This window comes from Sminthopsis crassicaudata, chromosome 3 (genome assembly GCF_048593235.1).
Source record: "Sminthopsis crassicaudata isolate SCR6 chromosome 3, ASM4859323v1, whole genome shotgun sequence".
NCBI lineage: Eukaryota > Metazoa > Chordata > Mammalia > Dasyuromorphia > Dasyuridae > Sminthopsis > Sminthopsis crassicaudata.
In genome coordinates, this window is record NC_133619.1 from 266,710,888 (window position 1) to 266,730,626 (window position 19,739).

The 19,739-nt window shown below is 33.3% G+C and overlaps 1 protein-coding gene across 4 annotated transcripts in view; it reads right to left on the minus strand.

Annotated features, from left to right (window-relative positions):
- The window catches only part of ITSN1 (intersectin 1), a 242,744-nt gene that overhangs the window by 64,647 nt on the left and 158,358 nt on the right, over positions 1 to 19,739 (minus strand). For all 4 annotated transcript variants that reach the window (XM_074300709.1, XM_074300707.1, XM_074300708.1 and 1 more), the window contains 3 exons: positions 17,908 to 18,029; positions 10,710 to 10,827; positions 4,737 to 4,928 (listed from right to left, as the gene is read on the minus strand). In XM_074300709.1, coding sequence (XP_074156810.1) covers positions 4,737 to 4,928; positions 10,710 to 10,827; positions 17,908 to 18,029 — 432 coding nt within the window. The remainder of the gene's footprint in view (positions 1 to 4,736; positions 4,929 to 10,709; positions 10,828 to 17,907; positions 18,030 to 19,739) is intronic.

Here is a 19,739-nt window from a genome sequence, read left to right on the forward strand (position 1 = left end):
TTTACATATACATAAGAGTAAGGAAAGCTACTGCTAGGAGAATTGGGATATTATATAGTAATAGAACAAGTTACCCCAGGGATAACAGTGCAATCCTCTTTGAGAGCCCTTATCGAAAATTAGGGTTTATTATCTCGAAGTTGGATCAGGACATCCAAATGGTGTAACCTCTATTAATGGTTCGTTTGTTCAATGATTAAAGTCCTACGTGATCTGGGTTTAGACCGGAGAAATCCGGTCCCTGCCTTTAAGCTTACATTCTAATATATTTGGAGAGATAAAATACCCATATAGTGTAAGTACATGTGATTTTTTTTTTAAACTAGATCAGGAATTGCATTGGTATAAGTAGATCCTGGTGAGGTATTTTCTTTTTCAGTGTTTTCTCTGTGACTTAGAGTCACAAAGATTTGCTTGAGTCATTGAGAAAGTTAAGTGACTTAGTTAGGGTCATATAACCAATCTGAACCCAGATCTTCTATCCACCAAATCATGCTGCTTTTCATAAAAAATAAGTGAATTTTGGTAGAAAAGACATCAGTAGCCAGGGAGATCAGGAAAGACTTTATATGAGTCTGTCTTTGACCTGAACCTTTAAAGAAATCAGAGCTTCTAAGAGGGAAAGGGAAGGAGGGAGTATGTTCCAGAGATGGAAGATTGTGCAAACATAAAGAGAGATCGAATGTTTTGTGAGAAGAACAATTCTTACTATTCTTAAGCCTTGAAAGGACAGCTTGGGATGGGATAAATTAAACATTATCTAGAAGAGGCTAGAAAGAAAAGTATGTTGGGACCAGGTTATAAAAGTTTTTAAATGCCAAACAGAATCTTAGATGTAAAAAGTTTTATTAAGGAAATGGCATGATCCACTTTGCACTTAAGGAAAATCCCTTTAAGCAGTTGTGGAAAAGACAAAGAGATCAAATCAAGATTACTGCAAAAATCCAGGTGAGAGTTGATAGGGACTTGAACTAGAGTTATGGTAATATGAGTAAAGAGAAGAAAGAGATTTGAAGAGATAGCATGAAAGTAGAACTGATAAGATTTGGCAGTTGACTGAATCTATGGAGAAGTTGAGGGTGACACCAAAGCCAGATACATTAATTTAAATGAAAATTATTTCACCAAACAAACCAAGACAAATTTGATGACTTAATGACTACAGCTTTTTTTTTTCTTCTTAATAAGGTCAAGGAAATACTTCATACTCTTAAATTCTTAGAATAAAAAAGACATTTAGTAATATTTTATTTATTCATTTAAAAGTAGATTGATTTTTCTCTCTGATCAATCAGATTTTCAAGATCAGGTTTTAAAATTCTAAAAACACAATTAATAGAAGCTGTAGTGAGTGATTCCAAAATAAAGACAATATGGACACAAATCTAGAATGGCAATAGCAAATTTAAAGCACATGACCAAGATATAAAATAAGCAAGCGTTTAAGTCATATGGTACAAGATTGCCAAAAAATTTAATTTTATATACTAAAAAAAAAAAAAAAAAACACTTTACACAGTGATGACCACTATTTTTGATATATCCCACTATGAAAAAACATTGATTATATCATTCCTACTTATATGCAGGAGATAAGAGAAGAAGAGTGGAAATGGCAGATTTGAAGGCATGATTCTACATGTTAAAGGACAAAATTTGAAACACACTTGAATGATTTGTCACTTTAATGGACGTGCTCTCCTGGGGTATTACTATCACCAGCATTACAAACACATGATAATTCTTTGTTGTGGCTATCAAGCATCCTCTTTCCTAAGCAGTATTGGGAGGGAGGTAAAGAATATTTAAAAATTAATTATTTTATCCACTCTGCTCCTTCAGGCCACAAGGGGTATGGGGATACAAAGAGAAAGGAACAGAAAGACCAAGATAACATGAGATTTTTAGGACTTGAAGGAAACAGTGAGGCTTCCTAGAGAAATTTCTCCCCTCTAGAAGTTGGCAATGGCTGTACAAGAACCTATAGGAGTTATTTATGATTCAACTAATCAGTAGGGGAGAAACAATCAAGTGATAATTTAGACTTCTCACTGGTTCTAGGTAGGCATACAGAAGACCTTAGTTTGACTATAGGGACCTCAGTTTCTATCATCTATAAAATAAGAATTACACTTATTCTACCTATCTCATAGAATCATTGTGGGGAAGCACAATGATGTGTTTTAACAGCTCAGTAAATATGAACGATTCTCATTCATGAGAAATATCTGTTGAATGAATAAATGTTACAAGTTCAGCAATCAAGGCACATATGCAGATATATATATATTGCTATTATTGCAGCACACATATTCTTCGGACCACCATCACAGGGAGGTACAATGTTGACACTGGCTCAACTGCCTGAATGGTAACTTAAATATGCATAGCAACAGTAGTCTAGTAACAGATCTGGAATGAGGATGAAGTAATGTTGACTGGTGGGAATATTACCTTCTTTAGCTCTGTCACAGTCAAGATGCAGCGTAAAGCCCCATTATATAATATGGTTTCTTGTTATAAAGACTTTAAAATGCTACTAATCAAATCACTCACTCCCAACAAAACTGTAACAATACAACATATGGTACTGCCAATTAGGCTAAGAGTTCTAATGCTTGATCCCCAAATTTTTTTCTACTGTGTAATTGTAATCTTTTGTGTGTTAGGTTAACTCCCAGGAAAGTGAACTCAAATATGGCTTGAAGATGAAGCTGCAAAATGTCACTCAAGAAAATCTGATTAAATTTGAATTTCAAAATGAATAAGTAATCATTAGTAACCAGGCAACAGTCAATGTGTTTGCACCATCAGTTGTTTGGTTCATCATTCTTTTGCCCAGTGGTAGATTCCGACAGCAAGAACACAAAACCATGTGGATCTAACCTTTATATGAAGAATTTAATTATCTACACATGAAGTTAATTGTAAAGCCTGTATTACAATTGTTAAAGCTGCAGATTTTATATAGTTATATATTTTACATTCATATCCATTAAAATACTGAAGTGCAGGTGAATGAGTGGGATCATCCCTCATTATCTGCACCACAAATGGAAAAGGAATTCTTTAACACTGTCAGCATAGAATTTCAGAAGAAAAGGAGACATAAAAACATAAGATAATGAAATATTAAAAGTCATTAGTAGAACTCATATATTGTGCTTGAGACACTTTTTTTTTTCTTTGCTGACAGCACTAGGTATTTTAATAAGAGCTTTAGACTAATGTTTAAAAGACAAACATGCTTTGGCTACAGTACAGCTACTACATAAAATGGATTGTAATTTCCATTTAATATTAATCTATATAAATTCCACAGTCTAGTTAAAAAATGTAAACACTGGAAATTAATTGCAGGGATATTTCTATACATTCTTTCTTGTCAAGATAATCACTTGTTCAAAAGATGTCATTCCATTGTCATAGAAAAGTAATTGTAATAAAACTTTATGTAACAAGACACTAAAAAGAGATTGGGGGTATTAATGATAACAGCTACCGGGATGTAGTTTACTGATTTGTGATAAGAAAAATGCACAATACCTTCCTCCCACCCAAGGGAACAAAAGAAACCCCAATGAGATAAATCTGAGACAAACAAAATCAGAAATGCTTCCTTATGGAGCCACAGGGTAACTGTGCAAAATAAAATTAATGTAGTCTGATTACAGCATCATACAAGGGTACTGTCTTTTGCCATGAAAATTAATTGATTCATCTGTACAGGATATAGAATGTGCTTAACAAGGTATACCTGATAACATACAAAAACTAGCACACAATTCCTTATTTCTGTTTAACTGGTCACATTCTTAATTTCCTTAAAATTTGATTTAACACCTGTACCTTTGCAATAGAAAACAAAACAAAACAAAAGACATTTTGATCAGCAACACTGGACAAGATGAAAAAAAAAGTCTCAGATTTATGGATATTTGGAACATTTTTAATAGCACATGCAGCATTCCTTGATAGTGGGTCTTTTTGCAAAACCAAAATAATAAAGAAGTAGTTTAATTTATATTTTTTTCTATGAAAAGGCTAAAATATGCATTTAAAAAATAATTTGAAAACTATTGAAAACACCTGTGCAAAGGTGGGGAAAAAATCAGTTCCAGTAACTACGAAAGCCACAAAAGGACCCACTATCCTGTGTATTTTTGTAATTTTTGCTTCTATATCTGTAAATAATAACTCAAACATTGCGATCACATGCAACTAATGTAAAATGAGGTAAACTGCTCTGCAGTGTGTTCTTCTACTCAGAAGGCAGTAGATGATCATGCTGGAAGTCACATGATCAAGGCTGCATCTCCCATCATCCCTCTGGGCAGTGATATGGGATAGTGGGTCTCTTTGAGGACTTTCAAGCCTGAGTGGGGGATGGACAACATATGATTCCTAGAAAAAGGAGGAAAACAACACATAAGCAAAACAAAACAATGAGCAAAATTCAAGCTAGGAAAATGAATCAGGCATGTAAACAGCATGGTGCCGAAATGATTTAAAAAAAAGGTAACATGCTATCAAGAGGATGGAACTAAAAAAAATAAAATAAAATAAAATAAACCCACAAAATAAGGTTTTGCATAATGAAAGGTCTTCAAAGAGACTTTTGCAAATACAGCAATGGTTCTAGCTTTGAGTTCTGCAAACTATAGCAGAATCATAGCAATGCTGCATGTTTTACTGTTAAGATATCACAGAGCAATGGAGCCAATAAAATTACTTACATTGCTGGCTTGGGTCCATGTCTGTTGTCATTTTCACATAATTGGATGGGAAGAGTCCCACTTGTCCATTGACTTCTCCTTTCCACCAATCGGGGTCTTCCTTATTAAGAACATTGATGATCTGGCCTTTGTTGAATGCCAGCTCATCATCATTCTGTGCAGTGTAATCGTACATACCAATCACTTGGCACACTGTAAGATAAATGAATAGACTTAGGGAACAATACTGATCAAAGATCAATGAGTTACAAGTTGGAAGATAACCTAAATATCCATCCACTACAATCTTTTCTCCTTACAGGTAAGGAAACTAAGACCCAGAGAAAGTATGAGATCAGTCCCAAGAGCAGGCTGGGAGTCTAATGCAGGTTTTTTGCTTAAAACTCCTTAATAAGTATCTACTATTTGTCAGAACCTGGGCTAAGCTCCAGGAATATGAGGCAAGGAAAGCAATAGATCCTGTTCTCAAGGACATCACAATGTGATGGGGAGACCATATACAAACAACCATGTACAAACAAGATAAATTCAAGTTACAAAAATGAATCAGGCATATAAACAACCGGGTATTGAAGTGAATTTTATTTATTTATTTATTTTTTTAAGAAACAAAGATAGCATGCTACAAAGAACAATGGAATTAAAAAAACAAACAAACAAACAAACCCAAAATGAAGTTATACATAAATGAAATTTTACATTATGGAAAATCTTCAAAGAAACTTTTGCACATAAATCAATGGTTCTAGCTTTAAGTTCTACAAACTATTTATATAAAGCCATTTTAATATTGGAAAGAGTTTTAGACTGAGATCACTAAGCCATATTATTCTAGAGAGAAGATATTTCAAAGAGAACCCCAAGAATGACATACTTGAGAGAGTTAAATGGGGAGACTGATTCTAGTATTTGTGATTTCCAAGTTGTGAAGTCAGCAATTTCTCATACCTGATTAGATCCATTGTTGAAATATTTAAAGATCTTTGTATTGTTTGTTATCATACTGCTTACAAATTACATACTTAGAACTGGAGCAGTCAAGTAGTAAATCAATAGTAAATAGAAACTTGACATGATTGTTAACTCATATAGCAAACCACATAGAGACCATTTAAGTTGAACCTGTGCATACACGCGCGCACACACAACCCTATTGTTCTTCCCAATAGAACATAATCTTTTTGAGAGAGTGTTGTTTTTTTTTTTTTCGTATTTGTATCTCTACTTCATAAAACAGTGCCCAACACATAGCAGGCACTTAATAAATGCTTGTTGATTAATTGATCTTTATACTATTCTCTGAATTATTATAGCATTTTATTCATCCTTTTTACACTCATCATCCTCTTATTTTTAAATAGAGCTATCTCTACCTCTTCTCATCATTTTTACTGGAGTGTAAGCTTCGTAAGAGTAGGAATTAAGCTTTTCATCTTTGTCTCTTTGTTGGCTCTCAATATTGATACAGGGCTTCTCTTATGAGAGGATTTGTTATTCCAGTGTCCATGATTATGAGATTGTTTTTTGTATTGATCCAGAAATGTTATTTCACTGGCATTAGGACTTCCAAGTAAGGAAACTTTCTTAACCAATGTGGGTCAATATGTATCTTACATTATTTTTAAATTTTCTGAGAGGTTAAGCATCATAAAGTCATTATCTGGTAGAGGGGGAACTTTAACTAATAATCCTCAGGCATTAAGGCCAGCTTCTTATCCATGATTCCATGTTCCTCCTCTGTAAGACTTGTTATGGATGCAAAAGCCACTATAACATGAAAGTATTCACTAAGGAACTATCCATTTATAAAACTTTGTTCCCACTAATACATCCTTCCCCCTAAACTGCTACCTATCCTGCTTTATGACTTTTGCTGGCAAGTCTTAAAAGTGCTTCAAAAAAGAAAAGATTTGAATATCAAAGAACTAAGAGAAGAAAATTAGTAAAACTTATGTTTAAAACAATAACTCTTCTAGGATCATGAGGCTGAAGACTCATGAAATAAAGGACTATAATTTCTAATATCATATGTTGTTAGAAAAATCACACCAAACAAAAATTAACCTGAATAATACTTTGTTCTAGGAATTAGCACATAGTTGCAATTGTAACATAAATTGTTTATTATTAAGATAAAATAGATCTATTTTAATAGATTTTATTTGAAATTTTCAAGATAAATCAAAATCCCATTTCATTATAAAATGTTGATTCTTATCCTTATTATAATTTTTTAAATTTTTCAACATTCACTTTTATAAAATTTTGAGTTCCAATTTTTTCCTCCCTTCCTTGACCCCATGACAGCAATCTGATATAGATTATACATGTATAATTATATTAAACACATTTCCACATTAATCTTATTGTGAAAGAAGAATCATAACAAAGGGGGGAAACCACACAAAAGAAAAAAAACTAAAATTAATATGCTTCTCTTTGCATCTAGACTCCATAGTATGGATGTGGATAGCATTTTCCATTATGAGTCTTTTAGAATTGTCTTGATTGTTTTGCTGAAAAGAGGTAAGTCTATCCCAGCTGATAATCTATCTCACAACGTTGCTCTTATTATGTATAATGTTTTCCTGGTTCTGCTCACTTTACTCAGCATCAGTTCATGTAAATCTTTCGAGGTTTTTTCTAAAATCCTCATTTCATAGGATTTTAAAGCAAAATAGTACTCCATACATTCATATACCACAATTTGGTTAGTCATTCCCCAATTGATATCTTCAATATCCAGTTCTTTGTTACCACAAAAAAGAGCTGCTCTAAATATTTCTGTATGGGTTGTTTCCCCTTTTTTATGATCTTTTTGGGATACAGACCCAGTGATGGTATTGCTGGATCAAAGACTATGCACAGTTTTATAAGCTTTTTGGGCACAGTTCCAAATTGCATTCTAGAATTGTTGGACCAGTTCAGAACTCTAATAACAATGTACTAGTGTTCCAATTTTCCCATATCCCTTTCATCATTTATCATTTTTCTTTTCTTTCATATTTGCCAATTTGATATATATGAAGTAGTACCTCACAGTGGTTTTAATTTGCATGTCTCTAGTCAATAGTGACTTAAAATATTTTTATATAATTACAGATAGTTTTAATTTCTTCATCTAAAAACTACTTGGTCTTTGACCATTAATCAATTGTGGGAATGATTTGTATTCTTATAATTTCAATTCAGTTTTTTATATACTTGAGAAATGAGGACTTAATCAGAAACATTGGCTATAAAAATTGTTTTCCAACTTCCTGTTTTCTTTCTAATCTTGGTTACATTGTCTTTGTGCATAAACTTTTAAATTTAATATAATTAAAATTATCCATGTTGCATTTTATAATGTTCACTATCTCTTTGTTTGGTTATAAATTCTTCCCTTCTCCATAGATTTGAAAGGTAAAGTATTTCTTACTCTCCTAATCTGCTTATGGTGTCACCCTTTATGTCTAAATCATGTATCCTTTTAGACTTTATCTTGCTGTATTGTGAGATGTTGGTCTATGCCTAGTTTGTCATGCTATTTCCTAATTTTCTTTGCAACTTTTGTCAGATAGTGAGTTTTTATCCCAGAAGCTATAATCTTTGGTCTTTCAAACAGTAGATTGCTACAGTCATTCACTATAGTGTCTTGTGGACCTAATGTATCCCACTGATCTATCACTCTGTTTCTTAGCTAGTACCAAATGGTTCTGATGATTGCTGCTTTATTATACAGTTTGAGATTTGGCACAACTAGTGGTAGATTCATGATAGAAGTCTTTTTCCTCAGACAAATTAGTTGTACAAAATAAGAACTTCCTATATTTATATCTTAGATGAACTTTTGCAATTATATTTTAGTCTTATGTTGATCATTCTGGGCCAAACTCTATGTGATTTGGACTTTCCAGGTATTTTTGAGATCCTAATTACCATGATTAGGTATTACTCTATTTTTTTTAACCTGATTACTCTTTTACTAATTCCTAATTGCCATTGCTCTCTGACTTGACAATTCTAGAGAATCTCAAGTTTATCTCTCGTGTTATATTAACATTTTAGATCTCTAAACAAAACAGTCTTTACTTTCAAGTAGTTACAACAGAGAGATATAAATGTTTGCAGATAAGTAAGTCAATTTGAGGGAAAACCATATTAAATAATTGGTACTAGATCTGACATTACTCTTCAAGAAAGATATGAATTTTGAGATGCAGGAATGAAGAGAAAGGGCATTCCAGGTATTGAGGGAAGATGGTGGAAGTACAAGGAAGAAGGAGAGGGTGTATTAAATAAATACAGGGAAAGGCTAGTAGTCCAATTTAATTATAACAGAGTTCCAATTTTATAAAATTGGAAAGGGAGTTTAGAGCCAGAGTGTAGAGGTCTAATGACAGGATAAATTTTCATTTTATTCAAAATGCAATGAGAAACCAGAGGTTTTTTAATAAGGGGTTGATAAAATTCAGATTTGCATTGTATAACACAGTTACATGAATGATAGGGAGGGTAGAGAATAGAAGCAGATAGAGCTATTTATTGTATTAGTCAGATACCTGAAGTAGTGGTGACCAAGGAGAAAAGGAGAAAAATTCAATGGGATGTGGTAGAGATACAACCAATTAGACTTATCAACTGACTTAATTTGGGAGTGAGGGATAGGGAAGAGTTAAGGATGATTCAAAGATTATAAATTTAGGTGGTTGAGAAGATAAGGATTTGGAACCATTTGATACTGGCCTAACATATTTAAATTTGGAAAAGGGGAATGTTTAGGAAAAAAATGAGTCCCCATTTTTGATGGTTGAAGATCATGCTAGTCACATACACTGACTGCCCTCCTGACCAGAAAATTCCAAATTTTAAATAATTTTAAAATCTTAGATTATTGATACACGTTACTGTGGGACATGTGGATCTAAACTCATCTTTTGGCCACAGAGTAATTGTGCTTGAACAGGTTTTTAAGTGTGAACTTATCAAACAAGTTTTTGTACACAATGCATTCTAATTGTTTCTCTGATCTATTTCTCTAAACTTTTTCTACTACCAGATAATTATTACATAATTATTGTTTAAAGTGGATTTTGAGTGTTGGTAGTACTAGTTCCCATTCACCAGATGAACCATTGTCTAACAAAACATGAGAACCCTCAGAACACTGTACTGACTAAATCCTTTTTCATCTTTTTCATATTTCCTTATAGTTTCCATATTTATTTGTCTTTTGGGGGGTATTTTTGCAATTCTAGGCTTTTTTCTCACAGCTTCCTGGAAAATTTGAACATAGGATCGTAAAATTAAAGTTACAGTCCATTTTATAGATAAGTAAACTGAAGGAAATATAGTTCATAGCCAGGCACTGTGCTAAGTGGTTTTGTTTTTGTTTTTAACAAACATTATCTCACGGGAGTCTCACAACAATCTGTGATGTAGATACTGCCATTATTTTCATATTATAGTTGAGGAAATTGAGACAACCCTTCCTGCATCCCTGTGCCTTCCTAACAATAACTCAAATATTTAGAAGAAAATCAATAAATAATACTGTTTTTAAATGTAAAAAAATTTGTATGATTCTTTCTAGAAGAATATTCCAACAAAGACATTTTGGTATTCATCGTTCAGTTTTTTCGTGACCCCATTTGGGTTTTTCTTGGCAAAAATATTGGAGTGATTTGCCATTTCATTCTCCAGTTTTACATATTTTACAGATGAGGAAACTGATGCAAACAGGTTTAAGTGACAGCTAAGTAAATGTCTGAGGTCAGAATTGAACTCAGGAATATGAGTCTTTCTAACTCTGGCTTTGTGCCTAACCACTGCACCACCTCTCTATTATCTATGGTACTATATCCACACAATAAAGCCTGTCATTTCTAATTAACTATTGAAAATGTTGAGAGAAAATTTTGATCAAGAAAGAAAAAACCTTGACTATGAAGACTCTCAACTGAAAAACCAACTTTTGAGATTTTTACTTACCTGTAGGTAGTGCTATTGATTTAGGTGGCTCTGTTGGTGTTATTTTGCTGGTACCAGGACTTAAAAGTTTTACATAATTAGCTGGGAACCAGCCTATCTGACGCTTTTTCCCACGTGCCTAAGAAGAAAATAAATACATTTTTAAAGTTCAGACACTAAATAATCACAAGAGGACAATATCACAAAAGAGGATAAAAATCAAAGACTCCTAGAATTTGGGAGAGACTTCAAAAGCTGGAATCCTATCTACAACATGATAAATAAACATCTCCCTCTACCTAAAGACTTCCAAGAATAAAGAACTCATTATTCCACTCAGGAATCTAATTCACTTTTGGATAGCTCTTATTAAAAGGAATTCTTTCCCTTATGTTAAACCAAAAAAAGAATAAACCTAATTCTGCTTTCACATATTAATCATTTAAAATAGTTGAAGACAATGATTGCATGTATCCTAAGATTGCTCTTCTCTAGATTAACCATCTCCAGTTATTTCTAGTAATCTTTATATAGTATTTTACATCTTCTCACCATCTTGTCCACTTTCCAGTTTTGTTAATTTTGCTTCAAAAATGTGATGTTCAGAAAGGACTAATTTGTCTCTCGCCTTGGACAATATATATATTTTGATTTTATATCACCATTTTCAAATATATTCTTCCCTTCTCCCCTACTCAGAGTCATTCCATGTGACAAAGACCAAAAAAGAATCTGGTAGGTGGGAGATTGAGGGGGGTAAGGGGAGGAAGGGAGAGTTCAGCAAAATTAAACAATATATTAAATTAATTAGGATTGCATATAATTTTTCATGCCCATAGATCAAATCTGACAAAGACAGAATATTTCCTCATTCCTTCTTCAGCACTAAGACTGGATAATTATACTGCATTCAAATTTTGGAGTCTTGTTGTTTTCATTTACATGTAGTCATTGTGTATATTGTTTTCCTGGTTTGGTTTGCTTCATTTCATATTAGTTCATAGATTTTTCATTCTTCTCTGTATTCATCATATTCTCTGTATACATCATTTTTTATAATTCAGTTTATATTCATTACATTTATGTTTCATAATTTGTTTAATAATTACCAAATTTATAGGCATCTCTTTTGTTTCCAGTTCTCTGCTACTTCAAAAAGTGCTACAAAAAATCCTTGGAACATTATCTAGCAATAGGATCTTTGAATCAAAGGATATGTACATTCTAGTCTTTTTCTGAGCATAATTCCAAATTTCTTTCTACAATGATTGAAAGCACTTCACAGTTTCACCAACAATCCATCAGCGAATCTTTAATTTCCCACTGATTGTCCAACAATGACTATAAACATCTATTACACTTTTGCTAATTTGGGGGAGCCTAAGTTGGAACCTTGAGGTTTTGATTTGAACTCTTACTTATAGTTATTGTTTTTTTTTTTGTTTTTTTTTTTTTGTACCTACTACTACGTAGTGCATGGTACACAATAAGCACTTAATAAAAGTTTGCTTGTTGAGTGAATATTTTTATTGGAAAGAGTGCTAAACCTCATATCAAAGGACCTGGGTTTGAAATATCATCTGGTTTCTTGCTATCTATAAAATATTGGGCAAATCACTTAACATCTGAGTCTCAGTTTCTACCTATATAAAATGGAGATAATACAACTTATGACACCTATCCTATTGGGTTGTTGTAAAGAAAATGCATTGTAAACTTTCAAATGCCTTATAGTACACTGCTCTTATTGCTGTCATTTTGGTCCCTTAATTATTTGTTTCAGATAACTGAGTGATTTACTGGCTATTCACTTGGGATTCATCCTATGAGTACAAGTGAAAAACCCAGAGAAATATTTTTGTACTGAGAGATTTGTTATATGTAGACATCATGCTTCAATTTTTTTAAAATGGGTTTGTGATTTCATTGATGTCAAGAACTCTAAGTATAAAAATTCTCTCAACCAACACAAACTAGTAATTACTTTTCTCTGGAATATACAATCTTAAAGAGCTGCCGAGGCAGTTTAACACTAGTTATGATATTCTCTAAGCAGAAATAAAAAAAATTTATATGTTTATTGTACACATTGCAAATTTCTCTGTACAAAAGCATCTCTTCTGGGGTTCTTGAAATTTGTACTTGTACTCACATACTCACAGGATGAATTCCAAGATCCAAAGTAACGCTACCTCAGTTTCTAGGGGAAAATATTTGGGTCTATATTCTAAATACTATAACTCATGAGTCCCCCATTAGTCTTTTTTTAGTGTCAGCCAATAAACATTTCTTTTTTTGAGAAAAATATTCAGTAAGAGGAAATAGAACACTGACTTTGTGAATGTCAGAAAACTTCAAACATCCCCCCCATAACTCTGGGGAAGTGTCCCACAACTATGCACAGCATCCATGGAAAGAGAAGGCACAAACTTGGGGTATAATGGCAGTGAAATATGTAGAATACATGTGAAATAAAGGTAAATTTCAAGACCTGGTAACCTGGGTTTGGAAGTTCTTTTATTCTTCATAGGATTTTAACACTAGGTTCCTAGGTTCAATTCTTCTCTGCCACCCAACTCTATTGACAAAGATCATGCTTTTTGAAGTTGCTTCCTTCAAAGAAATAGATGACTATCTCTCTGTATCTTTGACAATCTGAAACATATGTCCCTTCTGCTCCCCACTGAATGCAGGGTATCCTTCTAATCTAACAGCTCCTCTTCAAAACAATGTGGCCAATGGGAGAAGGGAGAGGAGAAATTCCTTTCCTCCCATAAGCATCTTCTCCACAAGTGGCTCCTGCTTGCAAATGCCTTGGTACTCTCCAATTCAAACTATTGAAATTCATCCAAGGGTCTGTTAGTTAAAGCCCCTGGAGGTGTGGCCAGTTTATCTGTTCTATCAATAGACTATTTTCCTCTATAACAACAAAGAGAGACATTCACACTTTAACCATGATGTTAAAAAAATTTTACAGTTAATTCACTAATACTTCCTGATTACATTATGAATTTCCCAGGTCTACCATTAACTGAGATTAACTGAGGAACCCACCCCATCCCTTGCATAAAAGTGCTACACTTCATTATTATATTTGGATATGCCTAATCTAATCTAAAACTCAATTTAAAATTCTTTAGGCCTAAAAATTTGCGTTGATTACATTCATATTTTTCCAATGTCGCCCCTTCTTTCTTGAAATTCAATTCCTCACATATTCTCATACGTGCCAAACAATTGTGTTCAATGAAAAGAGATAAATGATATGGTACCTATCTACCTGGAGCTGCTAATATAGTCAGAAAGACTAGATGGTTATAAAGTGTCTTTGCCCTCCTGGATATTAGGCAACATACAGATTTCCCTTAGCAGTATGAATAAGAGGATGAAAATCCTGCCCCTTTTCTATCTATCTTCACTCAATATGGCTAAATGAGTCAGAGTGTGTTTTGAGAAGCAGGAAGGAAAGAGGAGAGGTAACTTTTTCTTATAAATGGGATAGTTTTTTCTTGGACAAATACTGTGGTTCCCAATGACTCACATGGACACACTGTAGAGGTAGCTTTCTGTTTGCATGAGGCAACCATGTACTACTCATTCCAAACTGATTTATCCACTCACAGATCTTTTTAAAGAGGAAGCTCTAAAAGAATTTTTTTTTTAAGTAAAAAAAAGGGGAAGTTCTATCACTCTTAGAAGTAGAAATGAGATTCAGCCTTGGGTTTCACTGGAGGTTACAAGACTAGAAGTATTGTAATCTAGTTTGACCAGAAATAATAAGTCTGGCACAAGATGTATAAAATAGAGAGTACTTAGAATAATTGGCTTCAGCAAAAAAAACTGAAAATGGTAATTTTAAATTTAGAACAAATGCTTGCATTGTGAACTGGATTTTGTGATTTGTTTTGTAGAAATATGAATGCAAATTAATTAAGAGTTGGTCTTTTTTGATAACTTATACAGCAAGAGTTTTACATATGCTACTATTTCATGTGTGTGGATTCTTAGAATATCCCATTTATTGATTTAATAGTTCTGATTTAAGTTTTTCTATCTGCTTTTAGATTAGCACATTCTATAATGCTTTTTGAAAAACCTGACCTATGATTTCCCTGATGTAAGGAAGTTCTAGTAAAGAACCTGATTAATCAACATAAACACATATATATTCTGCTTTTATTACTTCAAAAGTTGCCAGGGACTCTGAGAGAATAAATGACTTGCCCGGAGGCTTCATTTGAATTCAAGTCTTCCTGATTCCCAGATTGGCTCTCTATGCCACACCGACTCTTACTTATTTTATTTCTTTATGATAATTTGTCAAACTCATCTTTTGTTGCTACTGCATTATAATAATTATGTGGAATACTGAATTATAAATGAGATATGAGAGTAAATATTCAGGAAGAAAGGAAAAGAAATAAAAGCTTGAAAGAGGCAACAAAAACTTAATAGATACAAAGGGTGAATTGTCTCCTAATACAACTGCAAATTAACTGGACACTTGCTAATATCTTAAGTAATGACATGAAAATTAATCACTGCATAATATTTATGCACATATTTTGATATGACTTGTCATGTATATTTATAAACAGTGGGATTTCCTTTGAAGAGTAGAACCTTCTGGGATTAGAGTCATTTCTTTCTATTTGACTGTGATTCTTTTTTGATCAGGGGAATCACAAACTAGCTTAGATACCTGATAAGTAGCCAAACTAAATTAGAAGATCAAGTTGACATTAGAAATTATTAGTGATAAGGTAAACACGCTAGGGCATTAACATCTCACCAATGGGGGAAAAAATGTGAACAGTCTACTTGCTGAAATGTTGATGAAAGGCATAGTGAAACCATAATAATGGTTCTTTATAACATGTCTAAATACTGTATACACAAAGAGGAGCAAAGGAGAGAAGGACTGGCGGACCATATCCACAAATACGGTAGTGACAGGACTTTTCTGACAATTTTGAAAACAAACTTTACTCAGGATCAAAATAAACTAAGGCCAACGAGACAACACAAAGTTAGTTTATAACTTATAGGCCCAAACCTGGCAGAATGTCAATCAATAGCATCATAAGGTAGCCCATTTTTCACTTTTCCCCAATAATCTACTGGGCTACAGTAAGTAATCTTTTGGGTATTTATCTAATTTGTTTACAGAAAGTAAAAAGTTTACAAGTCCAGACTGAAACTAGAAAAGGTAATCTAGAAGAAAAGAATATTTCTAAAACATCCATACCATAGGAATCCTTGGTAGCAAGAAGAAGAGGACAGGCAGAGGTGTGCTGAAGCCAGCTGGAACTGACTCAGATGTTAAAATTTCAGTATGAGCATTTACACCTCGGAAATTGGTAAACGCTACAAATCAGGTTTTGGTTTATTATTTTGTTGATTGTCTAGACTCAAAAGAAAGTGATGGAGAAAATGTTAATAATGTCGATTAAACTTAAAAGTGTTTCTAGCCAGGTATTAAACACTGGTACACCCCTTAGGACAGAATGAATGTATCCCTAACAATAACTAAAAATTCTTAAAATTTTAGTACACCCCCCCACCAAAAGTCTTATAATTGTCTTTCTTTTCCCCCTCTTCCCTTCTTGTCTTCTTTACTAACAGAATTTTCTCCCAGAACCCTTCAGGCTAGAGTTATTACTTTGGATGTATTATCCTAATTCCATTGGGATTACTCAACTCTCAACAATGAAGCCCGATTATTAGTACCACCAGCATCAGCTACCAAAGGCATAATTGCAATGATGGACTATTTTTGACTTAGACAGTAGGGTCACAATAAGTGAATTATTTCAGTTGAATACTGAATGCCATCAACAGAAAATGAAGGTTTATATACCCTTAAAACTAAGGCCTTTTTTTTTTTTCAGCATTATTTATAAGTTAAACTATTCCTAATTACCCAGGTACCATCCCACTGTCCCCAAATAAAATTTTAACTTGCTCATATTTTATAAAGACTTATGTATGTAGCCATTATCTCCCTATTCAAGGAGCTGGGACTGTTTGTTTTTGTCTTTATCTCCTGAGCACTTAAGCACATTCCCTGGCACATGCATGTTAAAGATATCGTTGCTGACTGATAAAGAAGATACCTCTTAAGTTTTGCTTTTTGCTTATTTTTGTTTCCCAGATAACAGCTTCCCTTAGCTCCTGCCTCCCCTCAGAAAACACTTACTTTTCTCAGGGATATTTCACAAGCCATACTCAATATGACAAAATGAAACAATGAGAAAGTCCCCAGGCAGGGTCATAAGTTTACTGTAAGTATTTTTCCACTCAGCCTTCTTTTAGAGTATAAAAAGGTCTTTCTATAAGGAACATTTTGAATCATGCAGAGCTCCATTTTGCATTCCCAGTAGCATATAATGACAAGCTGTACCAGTTCTTCAGTAATCAGGAATTATCCTGAGATGTTCTGGATGATAGTGCCTTATTCATAGTAGTTACTACATAAATATGTGTTGCACTAAATTTGTATTTTTGTTTTGAGGAGTGATATATTGGGAAAAAAGGGATGGAAATACAATTTTTTAAAGCAAAACAGGACATGTTAGCAGAAGCATGAGAGGAAAGAAGTTATAACAATAATAATCAAAATAATAGCTAATACTTTTCATGTGCTTTAAGATTTATAAAATGCTTCCCGTATATTATTTAATTTTTTCATATTTCATTTGTTTCATTTTTGTATTAAATTTATATCATTATGTCACTTCAAAGTTAAATATGAAGAAGTACTTTCCCCATTTTAAAGGAAAAAAAAAAAAACCAGCTTAAAATGAAAGATTAAGTGACTAATCTAACTTTACTTAGCTAAAAAGTGGTAGAGCTAAGGCTATTTCATCCCAAGTGTTCTGATTCCAAATCTAGGAATCTTTCCACTCTCCCATAAAGAGGAGGAAGGAAATGCATAGGAGTGTGCCTCCAGAGCAAAGTTTGCTGACTTCATTTTTCTGCCTGGATCCATCCTGAATCTTTTTAGATTGGAAGGGAAGAAACATACAAACTGCTCAAATTACAAGGTAATTTAATTCTGAAATGAAGAGAAAGGTGGTTTCCAATTTTGGAGCTAAAAATTTCCATCTTTAAAATGTATGGCTATTTCAAAGAGTTCATCCACTTCAGTGTTCTCTTTTTGACATTTATATGTTAGAATTGGAACACGGTATTTTATACAGATTATATAGGAACTAACTTGAAGTTCTCCTTCCCACCATCCTCCTGGATTCTTTTTTCGAATCAAAATTAGTTGTCCAGGTGCCAGGGTAAGCTGTTCAGGGCCAGTAGCAGTATAAGATGCAATAACTTGGGCAATTTCTGAAAATAAAAAAATAAAAAATGAGTGACTCAGTGGAGCAAATCTAGCACCGTTGTGGCTTGTCCATAACTTTAAAAACTCATTTATTAGTTTGATTTAATATCAAAACAATCAGAAAAGTTCCTTGCTCATTACCCCCTAAAGTGCTCACCTCACTTTCTAAGGTCTTCTGTAATTCTGGGATTCTATGATTTTGTACAACTCAAATAAAAAAAGACATATGGACAGTTTTTTAATTCTTTTAGTCTATGAAGAAAGGGAAATTATATTTTTCTTACAAACAGAATCAATTTCTAAAAACTGATTTTAAAGTCTAAATTTTCTATAGCCCTTGCTACTACTATTATGGGAAGTACTTCAGGGAAAACATTTTTCCACTAATCAATCTGGAGTCTTTGAAGATATAAAATAGTTTTTTGACTTCAAGGGCTTTAGGTGGGGAGAACCCAAAAGTTAGAAAATATATTTTATGTGCAGTATCAATTTAGCACATACATTCAAAAGGGAAATAGTTCCATAATTCTCCTGAATGTTAAAATCTCAAAGGAAAAATTCCAAAAGTATTACAGAACAGTTCTGAAAATAAATTTTATTGGCACTACAGGTTTAGAGAATAAAAAAACAAAATTTTCCTTTCAGTGAAAACTGGCACATCTATAATCATTCTCTGAGCCTCCAGAAACACTACAGAACAAACTTGTCTATTTCCCTATCCCTACTTTTGGACTAAATCCCTGGCCCATGATGGAATTTGTTCCTTCCCTATTCAAAGCAAGTAGGAATTATCACACCTTCCATCATTTCCCATTTTACATTTATGGGTTAAGCTGCCCCCACAGAAATGCTGATATTATTGTCAAATTGAATAAAGCAAGATGATTCTGTTTGAGAGTGAGTAATAATGGGTCTCAAAGCTCTCATCAAGAAAACTGGTGAAAGCCTCTAGATTAGAAGAATTTTTCAGAATGGACAAAATCCAAAGTGGTGACCTATTTAGCTTCCAATGTTCTCTTTCTTAAATGAAGCTGGCACATGCAGAAAGCAATCTGCCACCAACTTTGTTTCTCTCTGTTTTCTCAAGATATAGACAAGCTACACCCAGCTCACTAACCCAAGGAGGGTTTCAGTGAAAGCTTAAACTCATGTAAGCATCAAATATAAAAGCACTTAAGACATTCTAGAATCATTCAATTATTCTCAGCAGTGCTGAACTTTGAGATAAAGCTTTATTTGCTGCTCTCAATGCTCCAGGTCAAATTTCTGGAGTTAAAGTGAAAACTCATGGCGATTTATTATCTATTTTTTCTTACTGTGTAAGAATTGTAGAACTTAGAGAAAATACTTTCTCCCAGCAACAAATAAGCTACTTTACAAAAGTCATTCAATGGAACATCAAACTATGTCAGATGAGATAAATGTGTTATACAAATCCCTTTATGTCAGTGGTATACTTGTTCTTTCTCAAGAATTATTTGTGATATTTTTATTTCTAAAAGTATGATTCACCAACTAAAAACCATATGAAGACAAAGAAATTACTGTAATTTTGTATCTACAATAGATGTGAGAGAAATTACCCTATGCCTATGAAATGAACCTGTCCTTGCTTATATCCTATCCTTACGACAACTGTGCTATACTATTCTCTTCTACTGTTTGTATTAACTGTTGGATGAGCATAATCAGACTTGCAACAGCCTCCCAAAAAA